The 24,000-nt window shown below is 41.5% G+C and overlaps 2 protein-coding genes across 5 annotated transcripts in view; one reads left to right on the forward strand and one right to left on the reverse strand.

Moving 5' to 3' along the window:
* Positions 1 to 15,705, reverse strand: part of LOC143289979 (endothelial differentiation-related factor 1-like) — a 24,926-nt gene extending 9,221 nt beyond the window's left edge. Inside the window, exons 1-3 of the mRNA XM_076599266.1 lie at positions 15,494 to 15,705; positions 13,486 to 13,537; positions 2,889 to 3,049 (exon numbers count right to left, since the gene is read on the reverse strand). Coding sequence (XP_076455381.1) covers positions 2,889 to 3,049; positions 13,486 to 13,537; positions 15,494 to 15,568 — 288 coding nt within the window. The 5' untranslated portion in view covers positions 15,569 to 15,705. The remainder of the gene's footprint in view (positions 1 to 2,888; positions 3,050 to 13,485; positions 13,538 to 15,493) is intronic.
* A 157-nt stretch (positions 15,706 to 15,862) lies between these two features.
* Positions 15,863 to 24,000, forward strand: part of LOC143289980 (uncharacterized) — a 41,763-nt gene continuing 33,625 nt past the window's right edge. For 2 of the 4 annotated variants that reach the window (XM_076599267.1, XM_076599270.1), the window contains exons 1-6: positions 15,863 to 15,996; positions 17,478 to 17,609; positions 18,153 to 18,194; positions 18,846 to 18,921; positions 20,723 to 20,928; positions 22,033 to 22,299. In XM_076599267.1, coding sequence (XP_076455382.1) covers positions 17,547 to 17,609; positions 18,153 to 18,194; positions 18,846 to 18,921; positions 20,723 to 20,928; positions 22,033 to 22,299 — 654 coding nt within the window. In that variant the 5' untranslated portion in view covers positions 15,863 to 15,996; positions 17,478 to 17,546. The remainder of the gene's footprint in view (positions 15,997 to 17,477; positions 17,610 to 18,152; positions 18,195 to 18,845; positions 18,922 to 20,722; positions 20,929 to 22,032; positions 22,300 to 24,000) is intronic. The other 2 variants (XM_076599269.1, XM_076599268.1) reach the window with 2 other exon arrangements.

Here is a 24,000-nt window from a genome sequence, read left to right on the forward strand (position 1 = left end):
AGTGTGGATTTTTCTGCAGGATTTTGCCAAAGGACAACAACTCTCGTAGCCATGGGTTCTTTTCCAATGTGCCAAGTGCGAACTGCACACACTGAGGACCTCAGTTTATCGTCTCATCTGAATGACTAGATGCTCAGTTTGATTTTCCATTCAAACTTGGCAGAAAGGGCGAGAGCTGGATTCGAACCCACACCCTCATGTATTCTCCATGTTGGCAGCTGAGCGTCTTGACCATTCTGCCACCTTCCTCCCTGGTGTAGCCGTACATCAGGCATGCCACCAAGGCAGGAAAAAAAAAAGGAAAATCAGACAACAACAAAAAATGCAGCTGAAATTGGAAAAAAAAAGAGGATTTTTTTTTTCTGTTGGCTGAACCCACAACAGTGTCAAAAATAAAAGACTAATTAATACAGACATGGATTTTCTCAATTAGTGTAACTGTTTACTCACCCCCCTCCCCCCATCTTTAGAACGAGGCTTAACATGGTACAATACCCCCCCCCCAAAAAAAAAAGGGTGGGGAGGGGGGGATCCGGGGGCATGCTCCTCTGGGGAAATTTGACATTTTGAACACGAATTAGCCATATATATATAAAATCAGAGTAAGAACACATAACAACAAAACACATGGAATGGGCTTGCAAGGGTTGCTCCAACTGACTTTTTAGTGTCTATTGATTAGTATATAGTCTATATAGACACTAAAAAGTCAGTTGGAGCAATCCTTGCAAGCCCATTCCATGTGTTAGAATTTACCTGGAAAAATTAGTATTGTTACTGTAAGGGGCAAACTGGGTGTGAGAAAAGCACACAGAACATTACAAAGAAACGCTGTTAGTATGATAAAAAATGATCATGGATGAATTATAGCCTTACCGGACCACCAATCCACAGGTAAATTTATCCAACAGCAAAATGTCATTCAGCAAAGTTAAGTCATCCAAAGAGGTCTGTCCCAGAAACAGGAAAACTTTTTACTCTGGATGTAGTTGTAAAACAGGGGTTTTGCAGGAACATGGAGGAGGCATATGCACGTACAGGACACTCAACAAGATTTCTTTGAGAAGAAGGCTCGGATATCCGCTGATGCCTTTATTTTTCTGTCCGAGGCCTGGCTGCTATTGCATGCAGAATCCTTGGCAATGGACTGTGGAGAGTCTGGACCAGGTTGTGCAGAGCTTCGGGACTTACTGCCAGAGAGACAGACAACAAAATGGTTTGGTGTCCAAGCACTTTCTGGCAAACTCTTTCCATCCGTTCTTGTCCACATGATGCCAGGCAAATCCGACTCCTTGGAATGACTGCTCACTCTTGGTGAAATGATTCTGTGGAGGTACTGTCGTACATTGTGTCCTCCATAGGAAGGATAAATAGAAAAAATCGGTCTTTGCAAGACACAGCAACAGCATGTAGTTGCCAGATCCCCATGTATGTTCCTGGAGTGTGAATGTGCAGCACCTCTTTTCTAAAAGTACTGCGAACAGCCTCTGAAGTCAGTTCTGTTGATGTATACTGGTCTGAGAACAAAGCATATGTTTTAAGATGATCTGCGGGTGAAGCAGTTGATCTCAAATTTTCTTCTGTGAGGTAGAAGTCTTCATGCGCAGCCAGTTCAACAGCAATTCTGAGGCGCATTTGAAAGTGATGTTCTTGGACTCCTGTTGCTAGCAGTGATGCGCATCGGGGGAGGCAGTTTCCATCTCCATAAATTTGAATGGGCACCAAACCTGGTGCATCGTCTGGCAGAAGTTCTTCAGATTCCTGGTCAGCTAGATAGTGTTTGAGTTTCTGAGAACTGAATGGAACTGGATACTGTTCAAGCATTTTTTTCTCCACTCTCACTTAAGACACTGAGTGTGTAAGAGTTGCGAGTTGGTGCCTTTGTGTGTGTATGGATATTTAAGTGCACGTGTGTACTGCTTGCTAGTTGAATCTGTGTGTGTGTGTGTGTGTGCGTGTGTGCCGGCCAACTTCTCCCCTTCCCCCAGATCAAAAACACTGTAACCCACCAATAATTGAATATTTCTATTTAAAAATGAATAAATAGGCATTACCTGGAAGGCGTGATGCATTCCTGCAGGCAGCAAATATTTCCTGGTGTGTAGGTCGAGTCAAATGTTTGCGAATAGTGACGAACCCTCGACTGGAATATTTGATTTCGCTGTCGCACACAGTGCAGTACGCATAGCCATCTTTCTCGATCTTCCGTATCACCTCGCCAACTCGCTGATCTTCAACAGTTTTGTCCACCCATTCCCATCTCCATTTGTTCTTTGAATCTCGATCAAAAGAAGATGTTTTAGCTGTCCGTTCAATGAAAACAGGCCTTGGCATTGTGTGAGTCGTTCACTGTAGCCTAGATCTACGTCGCTGTAGCCTAGAGTAAGCCGGTCAACAAACGAGACTTCCCGCGAAGCGGAAGTGAATTCTGGGATAGGCCTACTATGATAATCATTGATTGGAAACCGGTGCAGAGCCAAAAATGACCCCCGCCTTCCAGAATTTATTGAAATGTGTCGCTCCGCGGAAATCAAAGTTTCGTGCGGCGGAATCATCTTCACTGGCGGCGGATCGATATTTTGAACGGCTGATTTGTAATGAACCACGGCGATTTTCCGCCTAACGGCGGAAAAGTATTATGCTTGGTACATATATAGGAAAAAATAAAAAATAAAACAAATAAAACTGCATGCAGGAAAAAATACACACAAAAAATGGGTGGCGCTGTAGTGTAGCGACGCGCTCTCCCTGGGGAGAGCAGCCCGAATTTCACACAGAAATCTGTTGTGATAAAAAAAGGAATACAAATACAAATACAAATATGGATTTGTCCGAACGCAGCGACGCCTCCTTGAGTAACTGAACTTGAACTCATTCATCATCATTACCTGAGCCAGGTCCTTCTGGGTGAATCCCTTGGACTGCCTGCCCTGCTGGATCAGCTTGGCCACGTCAAGGCCGATGTGCTCGTGGTGCAGCTCCTCCGTCTCCCTGTCCAGCTTGGCCGTGTTCTTGGCCGCCGAGCTCTGTTTGTTCTGGCCTGCCGCAACTGTGGACACACACACACATACACACACACAGAGTTCACACACACACACATACAGACACAGAGTTAACACACACATAGTTCACACACACACACACACACACACACACACACACACACACAGAGTTCACACACACACACACAGAGTTCACACACACACACACACACACACACACACACACACACACACACAGACGATGTGAAGGAACCCAGCAAAACGTAATGTGTGTTCCTTTCAAGCTTAAAGGATGTAAAATGTGGCTGATTTCTGTTATGATTTTGAAAAAAAAAAGACTGAATACTTCCTGTGATGGTCTGGGATATGTCTTTTTGATATGTAGAAGTGATGGATGCTGGTGGTGTTGGTAGTATTTAAAGATGGCAGATTTTTACCTGTTTGCGCATGTGCGTATAGGTGTATGTATGTATGGCAGTGTGTGTGTGTGTGTGTGTGTGTGTGTGTGTGCGTATAGGTGTATGTATGGCAGTGTGTGTGTGTGTGTGCACGTGTGTGTGTGTGCACACGTGTGTGTGTGTGTGTGCACATGTATGTGTGTGTGTGTGTGTAAGTGGAAAGACGTTAAACTGAAGACAATACACACACACACACACACACACACACACACACGTGGTTTCAGTATCTCAAGGATACTGGTATGGCCACCTATGTAACAAGATCCAGTGGCCTTGTTAAAAACAATCCTCCAAAGAACTGTTGAGGGAGGGAGACGGGGGAGGTGGGGGAGAGAGACAGAATGAAAAAATGATGGACTGACAACACTGCACGTTGGACAGGGAAGCCATTTGCAGAGACCCAGGCTTTTAGTTGACACACAACCAGCAGAGATGGAGGAATCTGGTGAACAGTTCTTCTGTGCGGCAACCCAACAACTCCTCAGATGTACGGGTGATTAACTCACTCAGTACGGCCAGTCCTCTCTTCTCCTCTACACAGACCCCTCGGATGTCCAGTGGGTGTCTCAATGACCCAACCTTTAGCTTCCGTCGTCAGAATTGTGGTATTCTTTGTCAACATTCACCTCTTCAGTATAAAAGCCTTCCGCTTGCAATATTTTGATGGTGGTAACTGGGGTGAAACGCTGTTAACGTCGTCTCTTTCGCCGTTCGTATGGAGAGAGTTAAAAAGAAGAAGAGGAATGGAGAGCTCTATACCTCTAGGTTTTGAGATGACCTGATATGGCTATGCTCTGTTCTTTCTTTCATCAAATACCTTCACAACTGTGCCGGGGTTTTTTTTTTTGTTTGTTTGTTTTTTGTTGTTGTTGTTGTTGTTTTTTAATACCTTTGCCACCTTACATGTCTGAATGACCTGTTTAATTGCAATCCACTGGAAAACTTACCAGAAGGCTTTGATATATATATAAATACGAAATTCAGGTTTCATACAGCTGTGATGAACTGTATGCACACCCACCCACACTGATAAAATAAACACATGCACGCAAAATTATAGACACAGAGATTACACACACACACACACACACACACACACACACTCCCATACACACACCGTTACGCACATGCACAGAGGTAAAAATCTGCCATCTTTAAATGCCAACACCACCAGCATCCTGCACTTCTACAAAATCAAAAAGACACATCCCAGACCATCACAGGAAATATTCAGGGGTTGTTTTGTTTTGTTTTTTTGCTTGTTTGTTTGTTTGTTTGATTGTTTGATTTTTTTCCCCTTTCTTCTACTGTTGCCTCTTGTTGCTGTTTAGCAGGCAGTGTGTTGTGTGATTAGTTGTTTTTCTTTGAGTACTATATTGTTTGGTTGTTGTTTTTTACCAGTACACTGAGCAACTCTTATTTTTGCAAAACAATACCCAGACAGCATAAGCCCATCTAGAAGCTGGGACCCACATGGATGCAACCCTTCAGTCCGCGCTGGGCTGCCTACCCGAGTCCGACCCGTACCCACATGGGTTTGCCCAAGTTACTTGGGGACAGGGGATGCAACCCTACCTGGGTGGGCTACCCACCTGTTCCCCACTGGACAAGAGATGGGTGGCCACTTACGCAACACACTGGCCCTTGTCTTACTTGGTAAAGCCCATGTGAAGCCCAAGTGAAACCATATTATTCTATGTTGTTGTTTTTTACAGCATAGCAGTTCTTTGCATTTGTGAGCAGAAAGAGCCAGTCTTCATTAGTTTTGTGAGCAGAACAAGCAATTCTTCTTAATTCTATTTTGAGCAGATACAGCAACTCTTCTATTTCTGTGTGAGTTACAAGGTAGCTCTTATTGTTAAAGAGCGGGCCTTTTAGCTCTTTATTTTATTTATTTATTTCTATTGCAAGCAATTAGGCATGCCAACGTTCCTATTTGGGCAAACATTTAATGTGTTTCTAAACATTGCTGCAATACCACTCCAGACGCAAAACTGAAAATATGTTCTTCAACAAACAGAAACAGACGGTCAACCCCAACCCCATGACGGGCGCAAAAGCCAAGTAGTTAAGGCGTTGGACTGTCAATCTGAGGGTCCCGGGTTCGAATCACGGTGACGGCGCCTGGTGGGTGAAGGGTGGAGATTTTTACGATCTCCCAGGTAAACGTATGTGCAGACATGCTAGTGCCTGAACCCCCTTCGTGTGTACATGCAAGCAGAAGATCAAATGCGCACGTTAAAGATCCTGTAATCCATGTCAGCGTTCGGTGGGTTGTGGAAACAAGAACATACCCAGCATGCACACCCCCGAAAACGGAGTATGGCTGCCTACATGGCAGTACGGTCATACATGTAAAAGCCCACTCGTGTGCTTACGAGTGAACGTGGGAGTTGCAGCCCACGAACGCAGAAGAAGAAGAACCCCAATACCAACCATGTCAAGCGCAACTATTATACACAGACTTGTGAGCGCGCACACAACCAGTACACTGTATATCCTTTTTTATCTTTTCAAAGATGAATGCAATAAAGTGAATGCCATTGAGGGATTAAAGATTAAACAACTTTTAAGGCAATATCATTATTGTATTTGCCTTAGGGATGGTAACACAAAGACAAAACTAAAGGAAAAAAAAGAGGTTGTTGGTCTACTACTACAGCAGAGACAATCTAATTCAACTCTCGAGAGTTTTCTACAGCGGTTTGTAAAAGATCGTAGGGCTGAAACGAGTCACTCATTCCGGTGTGGAACGGAACGGGGGCCAAATAGCAACAGTTAAACACGTCCACCAGTGAAGCCAGAGAATCAAAGCGCACAGGATCAAATCCCAAACTGGCCAGTGTGTTCTCCCCCTCCACTGACTAGACTTTTGAGTGGTGGTCTGGACGCTAGTCATTCGGGTGAGATGATAAACCAAGGTCCCTGTGTAGCATGCACGTAAAAGAACCCAAGGCAACAAAAGGGTCCCCCCTAGCCAAAATAAGCAGACAAACCCATTTTGATAGGAAGACAAATACGCTAGCAGGCAGAAAAAAAAAAGGAAGAAAGATATCTTTAAAAAAAAAAAAGAAGAAAAAAAAAGAGGGTAGTGGTGCTATACTGTTGACACGCCCTCTCCCTGGGGAGAGCAGCTGAGTCCACTCAGAGAAATCTAAATAGTGAAAATGAATAATGCAATACAATACCTGTTCCTGCTTCTATAACATTTATGATGTGTTTAAAACCCCAAGGGTCTTCAACACATTGCAGGAAATCTTATGAGTCCAAGTATGTTGCTTCAAATCGTTTTGCGTTGGAATCCGTGTTCGTGCTCCCATCCTCACAGTGAGTACAATACTGGTTTCTCTAAAAAAAAAAAAAAAAAAAAACTTGACTGGCTGACAGCCTAACACAACTTTAATAAAGCAGTACCACCACTCAGTATCAGAACGAGAGTTTTCTCTCTAAAAAAAAAAAAAACAAAAAAAAAAAACTTGACTGGCTGACAGCCTAACACAACTTTAATAAAGCAGTACCACCCACTCAGTATCAGAAAGAGAATCTTGTTTTGCTTCACTTCCCCCCCACCCCCTTCCCCTTTCAACCCCCAGTGTGTGTGTGTGTGTGTGTGTGTGTGAGAGAGAGAGTGTGTGTGTGTCCCTTGTTTCAATGTCTTTTCACTTATGTGATGTTACACAGATCTAAAAATGTGTGTGTGTGTGTGTGTGTGTGTGTGTGTGTGTGTGTTCGTGTGTGCATGCAAATGTGCATGTGTGTGTATGTGTATGTTCATGTGTGTGTGTGTGTGTGTGTGTGTGTGTGTGTGAGTGCAGCTTGCTTTTTTCTTTTTTTTTTCTTTTTCATTGGGGCTGTCTCCCTGTGCTGGTGCACCAGTATCATGACAGTCAACATGAAGAATTTCACGTTCCTGGCTGGTGCCCAGAATAGACTTAGTGACTGAATAATCAACAACTGATTGTGCTCACTTCACATAAGGACGGAATAAAAACAGAAAAATGATGGCGACCTAACATCGATGGTTCCCTGCGGACTGCCGACGGTGGAACTGTGACAGACGAACCTGGGTGTGGCCGAGTATGGGGGAATCTAAATGAGCGGCGTGGGAGTAATGCCACTGAAACGGTGCAGATGATGGGGCAGAAAAAAAAAAAAAAAAAAAAAAAAAATGGTGGCAGTGGAATAGCTGCTGAAAAGGTCAGCAATCAGTAATCAGCGACAATGAATGTCCTACTAAATCACTAGTCAGCAACATCCCACCCCCACCCCCCATCCCTTTTTTTAATTTAATTTTTTACTGATATTGAAACCATTCAACATACACACATCTAAACAATGATTCAGCATGCACACATCTAAGCAATAATCTTTATTGGGCGGTATCATTAATGTGCATGAAAAGTACCCAAGTTTCATTGACAAAAAAAAGAAGAAAAAAAGTGACAGAAAAAGAGAGATTGAAAAAAAAAAAGCAGAATAGCTTGTCCTGTCACAGTCCCAGTGCAGGCAGTCTGCAAGGAGCTGTCAATTTCAGGTGGCTGTTCTGCCACACGACAGGGGAGACCCTACCCTGCTGCCTATTCATTTTTGTGGGTGGTGTGCTGTATGGTTGTACCTGTTCAGGTTCAGTATATGAGGAAGACTATGTTGTAGTAAATCCCCTGTGTTCGTTCGTTCTTTAATTTGCTTGACGTCTATCCACATTTGTGATTTTAGACGAAAATCCATTATCTCCCACACCCCACCCATGCTGCTACTTTCCCTGTTCCTCTCTCTTCAATTAGCATTAAAAAAAAAATTAAATAAAGACAAAAAAGGAAGAAGAATATAAGCGAAATAAAATAAACTGACTAGTCAACCAGTAGAAGCACAACAAAGAGCCAACTGGGCTCCAAATTAAACTCTGAACTATTTCAAACATATATGTTGATTATCATATATAACATCTTAAAAGGAAGCAGATGGAACTGCAGATTTTGTAAATGATATTGGTAAATATAGTTCACATTCACGGATGATATGCACGGGGGTAATTTCATTGCCGCAAACACCAAGTCACATTTGAAGTATATTTTGTTTTTTTTATGGCATCCAGTCATAGTCTGTATATTAGACTGGTGAGCCTTCTGCTACTGTGATGTCCTTTTGTTTTAAAAGAAAACATGCGATCTAAACTAAAGCCCTGGTGTGTGTCCGTGTGTGTTCATGTAAATCAGTATCTCTGGAGAAGGGGGTGGGGTGGCGCGTAATTGTGTGTGTGTGTAATTGAATGTGTGCGTTTTTGTAATAATGTGTCATTTCAGTGTGTGTGTGTGTGTGTGTGTGTGTGTGACAGATGAAGACAAGGATGATGACAGTGGTGCTATGGATGTATGGGACTGTATGACAAGGCTCTGCTCTGCACTTGCTCTCTTTGTACTGCATTGCATTGCATTGCATCGCATTGCATTGCAGTGTAGTGTAGTGTAGTGTAATTTGCATTTCATTACTCTTTGTCACAACAGATTTCTTTGTGTTAAACTCTGGTTGGTCTCCACAGGGAGAGCTTGTCACTACAGTGCAGTGCAGTGTAGTGTAGTGTAGTGTAGTGTAGTGTAGTGTAGTGTAGTGTAGTGTAGTGTAGTGTAATTCGTACTGCATTACTCTTTGTCACAACTGATTTTTTGTGTAAAATATAAAAGCATGTCAGTACAGTGCAGTGTGTTGTAGTGTTGTGTAAACTGTACGGCATTTCTCTTTGTCACATCTAATTTCTTTGTGTAAAACTCTGGCTGCCCTCCCCAGGGAGAGCATGTCACTACAGTGTAGTGTAGTGTAGTGTAGTGTAGTGTAGTGTAGTGTAGTGTAGTGTAGTGTAGTGTAATGTAATGTAAATTGTATAGTATTACCATTTGTCACATTTGATTTCTTTGTGTAAAATTCTGGCTGCCCTCCCCAGGGAGAGCATGCCACTACAGTGTAGTGTAGTGTAGTGTAGTGCAGTGTAAATTGTACAGCATTACTCTTTGTCACATCTGATTTCTTTGTGTAAAATTCTGGCTGCCCTCCCCAGGGAGAGCATGCCACTACAGTGTAGTGTAGTGTAGTGTAGTGCAGTGTAAACTGTACAGCATTACTCTTTGTCACATCTGATTTCTTTGTGTAAAATTCTGGCTGCCCTCCCCAGGGAGAGCATGTCACTACAGTGTAGTGTATTGTAGTGTAGTATAGTGTAGTGCAGTGTAGTGTAGTGTAATTTGTACAGCATTGCTCTTTGCCACATCTGATTTCTTTGTGTAAAATTCTGGCTGCACTCCCCAGGGAGAGCATGTCACTACAGTACAGCGCCACTCCCACCCCCACCCCCACCTTTTTTTCTTTTCTTTTTTGTTTCTTTCTTCTTCTTTTCTGCCACCATGCATATTTGTTTTCCAAAAGTGGATTTTTCTAGAGAATTTTGCCAGTGACGAACCCTTTTGTTGCTGCATATGTTTTCTTTTACATGCACAAAGTGCATGCTGCATATGGGACTTTGTGGTTTGTCCTCTCATCCGAAGGACTGGCGTCGTGACCACCACTCATGGCCCCAGTGGAGGGGTACAGAAAGCTGGCCAGTGTGGATTCTCTCACTTCCTGGTGGGACACACTTTCACAAGGCCACCATACCACTCAGAGTCTGGAACAAGTTTTGGTTCCACAAGCATCGACCAGGCCTGGGAGACGCAAATACCTGCAGTGTCGGTCAGGCAGGAAATTGGAGCAACCCACTCCCAAAGACAGATCAAATCCATTTTCCTCACTAGTTCATCATAGTAACTGGTTGTACTGTTAATTACACATATAAATGTATCTGTATATTCATGATGAATTTAAAAGGGGTGGAGGGGTGGGGGGAGGTACAGTATAGAAATTACCTGGTGAAAATGATTCAAAGAAGTATTTCAAATCCTAACTGGTTGTACTGTTAATTACACATATAAATGTATCTGTATATTCATGATGAATTTAATAAAAGGGGTGGGGGGAAGGTACAGCATAGAAATTACCTGGTGAAAATGATTCAAAGAAGTATTTCAAATCCATCAAGTAATAACATGCCAGCCACCATTGTGAAGTGGTTGATATCGCCTACTGACAACACGGAAGGACACAGGTTTGAGTCTCAGCAGGTTTCAAGTTTCTGTTTCTCTAGGTGTCATTGCCTTCAGAAAAAAATCCATACAAGCTACACATCTGCTAGGTGGATGCCTGATGAGCAGCATAACCTTTTAACCCTACCCGCCTAGTCAGGCCTTGAGTGCATGCATATAATTTGTGTACAGGCTATCAGTGTGGATTTCTTTAACTGATTTTTGCCAGAGGACAACACTTTTGTTCACATGGATTCTTTTTCAGTGCGCCAACTGCATGCTGCACACGGGGCCTTGGTTTATCATCTTATCCAATAACTAGATGTTCAGTTTGATTTTCCAGTAAAGTTTCAGTTTCAGTTTCAGTAGCTCAAGGAGGCGTCACTGCGTTCGGACAAAACCATATACGCTACACCACATCTGCCAAGCAGATGCCTGACCAGCAGCGTAACCCAACGCGCTTAGTCAGGCCTTGAGAAAAAAAAAGGTGAATAAATAATAGATAAGCTGATATAAATAAATAAATAAATAATAATTATAATATAGAAAAAGGTAGTAGTAGTAATAATAATAATAATAATAAAATAATAAGGGAATAATAAATAAATAAATAAATAAAAAAGACAACAATGATGATAAATAAGCAAATAAATGTAAAACATGAAGACACACATTCACACATACACCCACACATGCATAACAGATATGCACCAAAAATGCAGTTTCACAGATATGAAAGCACAGTCAAATACATATAAACGTACATGAGCTCCAACACACACACACACACACACACACACACATTACCCTGCACCTCCTCTACCCCCCTCCTCCACACACTCAGTAAAACTTGGGAGAAAGGGTGAGAATGGGAATCAAACCTGGACCCTCACAGTCACAAACAATACATTGGCAAGTAAGTGTCTTAACTCTCTCCATACGAACGGCGAAAGAGACGACGTTAACAGCGTTTCACCCCAGTTACCATCATCAAACTATTGAAAGCGGAAGGCTCTTATACTGAAGAGGTGAATGTTGACAAAGAATACCACAGTTCTGACGACGGAAGCTAAAGGCTGGGTCATTCAGACACCCACTGGCCATCCGAAGGGTCTCTGAAGAGGAGAAGACAGGGCTGGCCGTACTGAGTGAGTTAACCATTCTGCCACCTTCCTCCTTAGCAGAGGTAAATATCACTGGGAGATTTTTCAGCCTGCTTTCAGCACTGAAGAGTGCTGTGGGTTCAAATGGAAAGAGTGGGCCCACACAACTGTCTTGCTCTTAGCAGATGCATCTTACGGAGTTTTACTAAAAAAAATTTCATGACCAATACATTACTGCAAGTGTCTGCATCGCTAGGGCCTGGTTGATGCTGTATCTTATGAAAGCAAGCACAAAATACACCCTTGTCACATTGTCCTGAACCAAAATGGACCTCCACAGCAGCAGTATCATTGTATATGTTACTTTCCTTTCTGTTTTTTGTTTGTTTGTTTGTTTGGTTGTTTTTTTGTGGGTTTTTTGTTGTTGTTTTTTTTGGGGGGGACTTTTCTTTTTGTCACAACAGATTTCTGTGTCTGAAATAATGGGTGCTTTCACTAGAGAGAGCGAGTCACTGAAGTGCAACGCCACCCATACATATACTTCTTTCTTTTTTTTCTGTAAGTATATTTGCTTGACTATAAAAGGTTTTTTGGGGTGGGTTTTTTTTCAGAATTTCAGAACAACCCTTTAGCATTTGTTGCCACAGGTTCTTTTACCTGCACTAAATTCATGCTGCACACAGGAACTCGTCTTACTGTCTCATCTGAAAGACTAACACCAAGAACACTTCTCAAGGTCTAGTGGAAGGGGGTCCATTTTCCATATATATGGGACTTGACCACCTGGACTTTTGCTTCCCAGTCTGGCACATTACTTTTTTTTTTTTAAAATTATATTATTAGTTAGTTAGTTAGTTAGTTTATTTCATTTTATTTATTCATTCTTTTTTTTTCTCAAGGCCTGACAAGGCACGTTGGGTTACGCTGCTGGTCAGGCATCTACTTGGCAGATGTGGTGTAGCGTATATGGATTTGTCCGAACGCAGTGACGCCTCCTTGAGCTACTGAAACTGAAACCACAAGCCTTTCGTATTGTGAGCTCTCATGGTGACCTGAGTTTCAATTTCCCCTCCACTTCCATGCCTGTGGTGAGTTCTTGTCAAGGTCTCCTGGTGTCAGCCAAATCAGTTGGGACCAACTGTTGCTGGAAAGGCATGGTAAAACTATTACCTCTCTTCTTCTATCTTGTAGACTCAAGACCGAGGTAAGGGCACCATTGATCACCTGGCAACCAGTTCTCTTCATTTCTCTCTTAAAGAGAAAAGTAAATTACACTTATTTTCAAATGACGGGCACAACAGCCAAGTGGTTAAAGCACTGGACTTTCAATCTGAGGGTCCCGGGTTCGAATCTTGGTAACGGCGCCTGGTGGGTAATAGGTGGAGATTTTTCCATCTTCCAGGTCAACAAATGTGCAGACCTGCTTGTGCCTGAACCCCCTTAGTGTGTATGCGCAAGCAAAAGATCAAATATGCATGTTAAACTTAAAGATCCTGTAATCCATGTCAGACTTCAGTGGGTTATATAAACAAGAACATACCCAGCATGCACACCCACGAAAGCGGAGTATGGCTGCCAACATGGCGGGGGTAAAAACGGTCATACACGTAAAAGCCCACTCATGTATACACGCTTGAATGTGGGAGTTGCAGGCAACAAACGAAGAAGAAGAATTTTCAGATATCGTACTGGTCCACATCACATCCCTTCACAATGACAATGTTTCGTTTTGGTCCTTAGTCTCATAATGAATGACCGTCCCTACAGAGTAGTCAGTGATCAATTCAGAAGGCGAATCAATCAAGACACTTACATTTTTTCGATGTGTCTACTTCAGCCCCACTCCTCATTGCAGAGTTAATGGCCTGAAAAAAACAATTAAGCACTCGTTAATTGTTTCTTTCTGCATGTCTTTAGAAATAATATAAAGTTCAAGTCGATTTTTTTTCTTCTTCTTTTCCTTTATTCCCCACCCCACCCCTCCCTTTCCCCCCAACTTTCACTGTGTTGTGGAAGTTAATGTGGAGGAAGAGAGAGAGACTTCAGATCACAACTTCTAAAAGGAATGAAGAGACTGCATACGGGATACGGGTTTGGGGGAGGCAAGAAAAGAGAACGTGTTTAAACGATTTGGGAGCTATCATGATATTAATAACAATAATAATAATAATAATATAATAATCATATCATTATTGTTATCATTATTATTATCAATAACAAATAAGCACTAAAGGAAAACAACTACTTTTTCCCCTAAGGAGCAATGTCATTATCATCATTATCATAATAATTGATCATTCTTTTCTCTTTTTTTTAAGTGTGAAAGGAAAACAATTACTTTTTTCCCCTTATGAGCAATGAGGGAAAGGGCGTGGCAAGAGGAGGTCATATGGGGGTGATAGGGGGACACAGGGAGAAAGCCAAGGGCACATATCGCATGTGAGTAAGGGGGCCGTGAGAGAATCATGAAAAATGACAGTTTGGAAGAGGCATTTCAAGAGAGTGACTCAGAGAGAGGAGAAAGAGGAGAGAGAAATGGGGGCAGGGGGTGGGGGGGGGGGGGAGAGAGAGAGAGAGAGAGATCAAGTGAGAGAGGAAGAGGGGAGAGAGAGGGGGGGGAATGGGGGGATAAGAGCATGCGAGAGAAAGAGAGAGGGGGGAATACCATGAGTAGGAGTAATGGGTTGATTAACCCCTTGGATTACTAAACTTTGGTGAAGTTAGATCAGTGGTTTGAGTCTAAAGTTCAGTTACTACTTTGTGTGTGTGTGTGTGTGTGTGTGTGTTGTATATATATATATATATATATATATATATATATATGTGTGTGTGTGTGTGTGTGTGTGTGTGTGTCAATGAAGTAACTGATTTTAGTGATGCAATCCCAAGAGGAAGAAGTCCGAATATAGAGCTGTGACTGACATCCTGATAGAAAAGTGTCTGTCTTATCTCGGTGGGGTAACAGCCCTTCACTGCGTTTACTCATCAGCAGCAGTCAAAAGCTTATTTCCTTTAACAACACAGCACTGTATAATTATATGGTGTGATGAATCTTCCCATTCAATCATTCATCATGGACACTAGTCACTACCCATGCTGACAGAGTTCCTCCTGTTCTAAGAATTAATATCTGCTTTTTCTACGGATGTGTAACTACCCCCACTTTGACAAATACAACAGAAGAATGAGAATGGCTCCCTGACCAACTGCCAATAGTATCACTGAGACTGTGTCAAAATTTGCACAGACGAAGTAGTGAAGTACTGACAAGGTTGTGTGTGTGTGTGTGTGAAAGAGTGAGCTCAGAGACATATATACATATGTATGTATGTGTGTGTGTATGTATGTATATATATATATATATATATATATATCTGACTGTTGATACTGTTTGTTACCTTGTGGGAAGTTAATGCATCTTGTGTGTCTGTGTCATGTTTAAAACAGTGAATCAAGACTGGTGTACTTTAATAAAATATAACGAAAGTGTTCATCTTGCGACATGCCCAAGCAACTACAAACTGTCTGTTTTCAGCTGTGCAAACAGTTTTGTTGCAAGCTCTAGCACTCACTGCATGTGACTCGTCTAAGTCTGCAAAGTGCTATACTCTTATCTTATTCATTATTTTTTTGAAAACACTTTCTGCCGTCTGATGGCTACTATCTATACAATTAATAGGTTGCTGCTGACGAGGTTGCAGATCAACCATCTAGTACATGATCTGTCACTAATGAACCAGTGTGTGGTGTACTAACAATACAATACTGACGATGTTGTAAGCTTATGTTGTTTCTCCAGAATATTCTGTAAAACAACAAACCTGCTTTGAACGAAGCTGATTGGCCTTCGCTCTGTGCCCAATGTAGGTTACTTCTTCCCAATCTGCTTCGGCCATTTTAAAGGCTATTAAATTATATTAATAATTCTTGTTAACTCGGTGTTGAAGTTAACTGATGGGTACGTCGGTTGATGCGCTGATCGCCTTTTGTTTTGATTTGTTGAAATGAGAAACACGATTGCGTGTTCACAGGATATGACGTAATGTCATAAACGTAAAAATGTCATTAAGCTTTAGCTATTACAAATTCTAAGGTTAGAAACTAAACGGAATAGTAAGAACAATGTGTATCATATTTGCTTTTTACTTAGTCATTCACACAACAATGAATTTTTTTGTCAACCAATGTCGTAATATTAATCAGAACAGTTTCCCATCGGTGAGTGGGGAAAAGGCAGAGCTGTGAAGAAGTCAACTGATACTGAGACGACGTTTTCCATAATTCATCTGCAGTTTTGAAAAAGGTTTGCTGTGTATTCAATCACGTAAGTTTTTTTCCATTCTAGTTGTGTGTATGATATCCCATAAGTGTTGTTTTTAATGTATCAAACTGACATCACTCTGCAGTAGGTTCTGAAACCGACAAACCAGAAAATGTTTGGTCAGACGAAACTAACGTCTGTGAAGTCGAATGAGGCTTTTCTTCCGTTTTCTCGACCAGCGTGAAAATGCTCTTGACTGATGCATGCAGGCTGTTATTGTGTTTCCATACGTACCAAACTCTGGATGGCGGACGTACTACAGAACCTTATTCGTGATTGTGAGAAATAAAGTGAGACAAAGACTGAAACTGACAAGAGCGTTATAATAACTTATATTTACGACCTTATATAATGTTCTGCAAGGTATTTACTATAGTAAACGACGAAGTACAAGTAGTGTTACTTTCCTGTCACATGGTTGTTGATACTGGTTACAAATGAATACAGAGACAGTTCGATATTCAGAAAAATAAATTAGTACAAAGGCTTCTTTTTTGTTCAAACCTGATCTCTTGGCTTGCAGAGTTTATTCGATGACTATAGATTTCATCTTCATGTCACTGTTTCTCTGTCCAGCGTTAGTCAAGCAGATGCATTGAAAAGGTATTCTGAGTAATGGTAAGAATACATTTGGAACAAAAGTCAAAAGAGATGATATGGATGTGTAATACAAGTTTACATAGCGCCTGTCCTTGGAGACCAAGCTGTGATGGCTTTACAGACATGGAGTTATATGCACAGCAGGCTGTCTACATGGGTAGAGCCAACTCGCAGCTGCCATTGGGTGCTTATCATTCATTTCCTGTGTCATTCAATCAGGTTTCAGTTAATGAGTCACCCACACATAACACTTACACGGACATGTAACATTTTTCTTTTACTTTCAGTTTCATGACCATTTTTGTTTATTTACCCCCACCATGCAGGCAAACATATTCTGTCTTCATAGGTGTGGGGGGGGTGCATGCTTGGTATGTTCTTGTTTCTGTAACCCACCAAACGCTGACATGGATTATGGGATCTTTAACATACATATTTGATCTTTTGCATGTGTAATGTGCACACGAAGGAGATTCTGGCACTAGCAGGTCTGCACATATGTTGACCAGGGAGATTGGAAAACTCTCTCCCCTTAACCCACCAGGTGCAACTTGGATCGAACTAAGGAAACTGGGGCAGGAATCCCGCGCTCTAACCATAAAGCGAGATAAATCACTCCAAAGGGTTAAGCAGCTGATTTGTTTGTTTGTTTTTAAAATGAAACAAAACACACGTCAGGGTTTTTTAATGTCACAGAAGGGGTGTATATCTACATGAACGACAAAAGGAAAAAATTCTGACCCACCAGTATATAACATTACTATGTATGTCATATTTTCTTTTCCTGTGCTTGTTGAAATTTCACTCTATATAATGCATGCATGAGCACTAGAGTGTGTGTGTATTTGGCATGGGTTTATTTTTAGTTTTCTGCATTTGTGCAGTGAGTGGAAACCCAGGAAAAGTTTGGAGTTTACATCCGTGGCTTTTAGCCATTGCAGAAGGTTACCATCATGTTGGATGTAACTGTAAAGACTCTGGATGGGCAGAACAAAACATTCAGTGTACCTGAAGAGGTGAGCTGTGTTCTTGTTGTTGTTTTGTTGGGGTTTTTTAATATTATATATAGATAATTAATAATGTGACTGACATTTGTCAGAAAAGCAGAGGGGAATGGCGGGCAATGGGGGAGAAAGCTGGGACTGGGAGGATGGAGAAAAATCAGATGAATCTAGGAATAGTAGGATGAAAGTAGTTGAAAATTCTTCATAATGATTTAATATCATGAATATAGATTATGATTAAAATTTGTTCATGCTATATGTGTGAGGAAAAGGGTTGTATGGCGTATGTGCATATATAACATGTGTGTGCACATTGCTTGTGTGTGAATATCATCAAAATATGTGTGTGCATGCATGTAATACTAACATATATATTTTTTTTATTTCACGTAAATGATATGTCCTGTTTACTTTGAAATTCAATGGATAATATGCTGCCCGTTTACTTTGAATCGAGACAGTTAAATTAATGTAAGCTGGTTTTCGATGCTAACAGTATACTAATTCATTGACTAGTGCAACAAATGTGTAATGATTTGTTATTTGTTCCTACAGACAACAGTTGCTCAATTCAAGGAGAAAATAGCCAACTCCATCGTAAGTGAAACATTTTCTGTCTTTGTGTTGTTGTTTTTTTCTGAATCATAATTTTCTTCTATAGTATTTGTGTGTGTCATTTAGGAAGACAAAAATTGGTGTGGTTCAGCAGATGAACTATCCAGGTATCTGTTCAGTACACTTTTTTACACTTTCACTTGTTATCAGGTACAGCCTGCCAAAAAAACAAAAAACAAAAAAAAGTGTCTCAGTGCCTGAAAGTTTGAGTATCCACATTGATTCAGGAAATGTTTTTGGTTCCGAAATTAATATCCTGGAAATTGCAGTTTACACAACCCCTGTCATACAGAAGAGCTGGTATTTTGGTTGTGGTTTTTCAAACTAATCAAAGAATGGAGACTAATGGCTTGCCCTGAACTGGCTGTCACCTCAATCTTATCTCAGATTACAGCTCTTCACTGATGAGCGCACTTGTCTGCAGCAGTCAAGGGAATAGCAGATAATCACCAGATGTTCAGCCGAATGGTTGTTAGGGAAATGTCCACTCCTGTGTATTCTGCTGCATCAGGACTTGGCCAGTGCAGCACATGTTACATTGCTTTCATACTGTGTGTGTATTCTTTTATTGTTTGGAAATGAATAGTGAGGGAATGATATATGTATTTTTTGCATATATTGTTTTCATTGCAGAATATACCAGCAGACACTCAGCGGTTGATTTTCCATGGGCGTGTTCTCCAGGATGATAAACTTCTCAGAGAATATGGTAATGTTCATTCTTTCTTTTTTCTTCTTTTTTAACAAAAATATATATTGTAAATGTGTACAGCAAATGAAAAAATGAAATATAAACTGAAACAGAATAATCTTGTGTCTCTCTCTTTCTCTCTCTCTCTCACACACACACACACACACACACACACACACACACACACACACACACGAGGGTTAGGTACACACAGATGCTTATTGTAGAGTGCTTACAATGTTGTTAGTAGTGTGAGTGTATGCACACGCATCCAGTTTCTTCTGAAAGAATTCTGCTGTTTATTTAAACATTCTTTTGAATGGCATTTAATGATTTATTGTAATTTATATTTATACACGCACACAGTGTCATTGTCACTCGCAACTCTCACATTTACCAACACAGATTTGCACATGTTAAAGAGAGGAAGATGTTGCGATGGTGTTAATGCTATTCATAAAGAATAATGTACACTTGAACAGTGTATATATTTGTGTGTTTAGTTTATCACAAGGCTTAGTTGTTTAATTTGTTTTCATTTTATGTGTTCCTCAAACCAAGTGCCTTTGATAAGGTGGCTCATAAGTGACAGTATGTCAACTCCTTGGATGTGACAGCAGAGAAGCCTAGCATCTGAATTTGTTTCCGGAAAACCAACAAAAATGTTGTGTCATTTCAAAAATTTGAAAAAATATGTGGCCATCAGAAAAAAAAACAATCATGTGTGGTTGCTTTCTTCAGATGATCGCAACAGCATCTTTGATGCACATGCACTAGCATTCTGTCGAACCAGAAATTCAGAAGGGCCAAGAAATGAAGCGGCAAACCAGCATGGCGATGAGTCTTGTTTGCAGATGTGCAGCAGGCTTAATCAAAGCTTTTTTCATGTTATTGTGTTTTTCTTCTTCTTTTTTTTTTTTTTTTTTTTTTTTTTCCGTTTGTTCTTTACGTTGTTGTTGTTGTTTTGTTGTTATTTTGAGCTATAACTGCGAGCAAATGTTTTGTGGTGTTACTGATAATTTTGTGTATGTTCTGCATTTCTGGAGGCTGTAATACAGATAGTCATGACTCACAGTTAGGTACCTAGTCATGTCTGTGTTGGGACGGAAGTCACAAGGAAACCAGCTGTCTGATGCATATGACGTAGGTGTCAGCGTCGTTCATTCAGGTTTTCAGTTCTGCCTGTGTGAAGTGCGTTAACGGCCTGAAAGCTTTACCATCATATGAATCTAGTCAAAAAGAAATTTGTATTTGTATTTCTTTTTATCACAACAGATTTCTCTGTGTGAAATTCGGGCTGCTCTCCCCAGGGAGAGCGCAGCGCTACACTACAGCGCCACCCATTTTTTTGGTATTTTTTCCTGTGTGCAGTTTTAGTTGTTTTTCCTATCGAAGTGGATTTTTCTACAGAATTTTGCCAGGGACAACCCATTTGTTGCTGTGGGTTCTTTTACATATGCTAAGTGCATGCTGCATGTGGGACCTCGGTTTATCATCTCATCCAAATGACTAGCATCCAGACCACCACTCATGGTCTAATGGAGGGGGAGAAAATATCAGCGGCTGAGCTGTGATTAGAACTAGCGCACTCAGATTCTCTTGCTTCCTAGGCGGACGCTTTACCTCTAGGCAGTCACTCCACAAATAGGCTGCAATATTCCTGTGAGATAGGGATTGGGGAGGGGGGTGAGGGTGGGGGGGAGGGGGGGGGAGGGAGAGTAAACAACAACAAACACACCACCACACCTTTGTTGACTCGTAAAGTGTTGATGATATGTGGTCTACGTCTTTTTTTTTTTTTTTTTTTTTGCCTCTGCAGATGTGCACAGCAAGGTGATTCATGTGGTGCAGCGCCCCCCTCCCTCCTCCCTCTCCTCCACTGCCTCTGCCGAGCCCTCTGCTCAGGAGCAGCAGCACCCCCACCACCACCACCACCACCACCACCTCCCCTCCAATGTGCAGAGCGTGGTGGTGGGTTCCTTCACCATCCCGCCCAACATACTGAGCAACCCCCAGCATATACCGGTCTGTGTGCCTTTTTTCTGTGGGGGTTCTGCTTTCTGTCTGAACTTTTTCTATTCTGTTCGTTTGTGTTGCTGTTTTGGGGGGGGTTTGTGTGTTTTTTGGGGTGTGGGGGATTGGGGGGGTTGTTTTGTCTTTTAATGGTTTCAGTAAACTGATGTGACCATTGTAACTTGTGTCCATTTGACGCTTGAATGCGCACAGAACACACACACACACGTACACACACACACACACACATACATACGCAGAACACCCACAAGCAACCCCTGGTATATACCAGCCTGTGGCCATTCTGTGGGTTTCTGCTTTGTCTGAACTTTTCCTTTCTGTGTGTTGTTGTTTCTTGATAATATTTTAAGTAAACTGATGTGAGTAATGTAACTTGTGTCCGTTTGACACCTGAACGCGCACAGAAAACACACACACACACACACACAAATAATTCAATCGTCAATGTGGGATGATGATAAGATTAAACAAAGTTGTTTAATGGTCTGAATGTTAACTACTTGCATCTTAACATTTTTATTGTATTTCTGTGTCTTATTCATACAACACATGTTGATCAATATGCTTGGATCTGCAGGGTAAGCGCTATATAAATGCGCATTCTTTATTATAAGGTCAGCGATCTGCTTATATCAAATATTTGCATAGGCTTGCAATTACGCCAACAGCAGAGTGAGAGCTCTGTGATCAATGGTTTTTCCCCTGCAATGGGAAGTAATTTACAGCTTAGTCCTTTGTGAAGAACAATGACTCTAAAACTAGGGGGCAAAATTGGCTTGAATAATCATCCCAACAAGGACTGTTCTAAAGCCCCTCTTGGCCAAGAGAGTGGGGATGCAACCTGGGCTAGACACTCTCCACTATGATCAAATTGTAGCCCAGATAGTCAGGTACAGCAGTTTTGTCCTCTGCTCTTCTGATGGTCATAGATGGACATGGCTGATTGGGCGAGACACTGTCCACAATAATCAAAATGAAGTCCAGATAGTCTGGGACAGCAGTTGCCTCCTCTGCTGTTCTGATGGTCATAGTTGGACACAGCTATCATTTGTACATGTATACATTATTATTGTACATATTTCTGTATGTGATCAGATGACAGGTGGCTCTGTGAACGTCCACATCAACCTGTCCCCCACGGAGAATGGGGCCCCAGGGTCTGGCGGTGCCACTAGCACCAGCGGGGGTGCAGCCCCCACCACCACGGACGGGACGGCCACTTCAGGCCAGGGGCCTGGCGGGGGGGGAGCAGGTGTGGGAGGAGCCCGGGGGATGGCCAACAGCGTGGCTGAAGCTGCCCAGAGGCTGGCCCAGGCCAGGCGCAACTTTGCCCTGGCTGAAAACGCCCTTGCTCGCCTGCAGGTAAAAGGGTTTGTTTTGTTTTTGTTTTTTTGGGGGGTGGGGGGGGGGGTTGCCTTGATACAGTGTCAGTTTCACGGAGGTGTTGAGGCATGTGAACTGATCCCTGTACGCTTCTTCACCACAGCTGCTGACAAAGGTTCTTGTGGGGTCTGGGTTCATTATAGGTTTTTAGTGAACTTGGATTTATCATGCAGGGCGCCTAAAAAATTTCCACACTTGGTGTTGTGTGTGTTTTCACAGTGCTGCCACTCAGACAGAATAAAAAAGAAACGAATCAAACGCTTCTTTATTTTTTGTTGACATGCCTTTTAGTAAAGTGTTAAAAAAAAAATTGTGAAAGTTTCGAATTTAAAGAGAAATATCTTGGTTTGTGAAAGTTTTGAATTTTGGCTCTCTTTACTGAGAAAAAAACAACATTGTTTTAGTCAGTGTCCTAATGAAGCATAGTAGCTAAATAAAAAAAATTCCTGATTAAGAAAACCTGTATGAAACTTGTTCGAGAGGATTTAGTGCAAGGCTTTGCTGTAATGCATAGTTATGTATATGGTTTACTTTTTCCCTGTCCGTGAGTTTATGGTGTGAACTTTGGTGTTGGGATCTTTCCGCCCTGTGTGGATATTAGGGAGGGTTTGCACACCCACTTTCATCTGATTTTTCATGGTGATTTCCCGGTTGTTTTAGTGAGAACCAGGTGTGCAGGCACTTTGCCCGTTTTCTTAGTTTTTCTCAAGGTCACAGAAAAGCTAAATTTCGTTGTGGAAATTGCTGACTGATGAAAGGATTTTGAAAATTTTCAGAGTTTTTTTATTTTTTGCAAGTTTACTAGATATATTAGGTTATATGATTACACCCATTATTTGCTTATATGATTACACCTGTTATTAATTTAGTCTTCTTTGTTTACTTTGAGTCATGGTTTTTGTCGCATCTCTGCCTTTACGTATTCAAACTGACCCATTTTTAAACTCTGCCAAAAAGTTGTCCGAACAAAGGCAGTGCAAACTCAGAAAAGCTTATAGCGGTGGTGGGCTGCCCATGACGTCATATGACCTACTTCTCCCTCAGCAAGCGACAAAAGGTCCCCCACAAAAGTGGGCCTGCAAAACCCGCCCTGATGTAGTGTCCGATTCAGCCAAAGGTGTCTCAATGCCCTACCTGCACACTGACACTGTCGTCTCTTTTGTGTTCAGCTCAAGGAGCTTCATGGTTAAAATCATGAGCTGTTGTGTTTTGCTAGTGTTTTTTTGTTGTTGTTGTTGTTGTTTATTTATGACTGTTTTGTGTTTTGCTCTGTTGAAATATTAAATAGTTGGACAATCCTGTTACGTCCCAGTGCGGTTGACTGGAATAAAAGCTACAAAGTGAAATCTCTCTGTTACAATGTAATGATAAAGTAGTAATGGAGTTTTTCTTTCTTTCTTTTTTTTTTTTTTTTTTTTTTTTTTTTTTTTTTTTTTTTTTTTTGCTTTATTATTGGCAAATGTATCTGTTTTATGCATGTACCCATCCCAGTTTTGCGGTGATAATGTACTTCCACCGTAGCAGTGGTTATTCATTCAGTTCTGTTATTATTGAAGTAACATGTTAGCATATGTGTGTGTGGATCTGTTTTCTGGTTTTCAAATAGTGAGGTATGTGTAGATAAATGTGGTACATCAGCCCTGTTTTTGTTACTGATGATCATGAATGAAAAAAGGCAGG

Source organism: Babylonia areolata, chromosome 14 (genome assembly GCF_041734735.1).
Source record: "Babylonia areolata isolate BAREFJ2019XMU chromosome 14, ASM4173473v1, whole genome shotgun sequence".
In the NCBI taxonomy this organism is placed as follows: domain Eukaryota; kingdom Metazoa; phylum Mollusca; class Gastropoda; order Neogastropoda; family Buccinidae; genus Babylonia; species Babylonia areolata.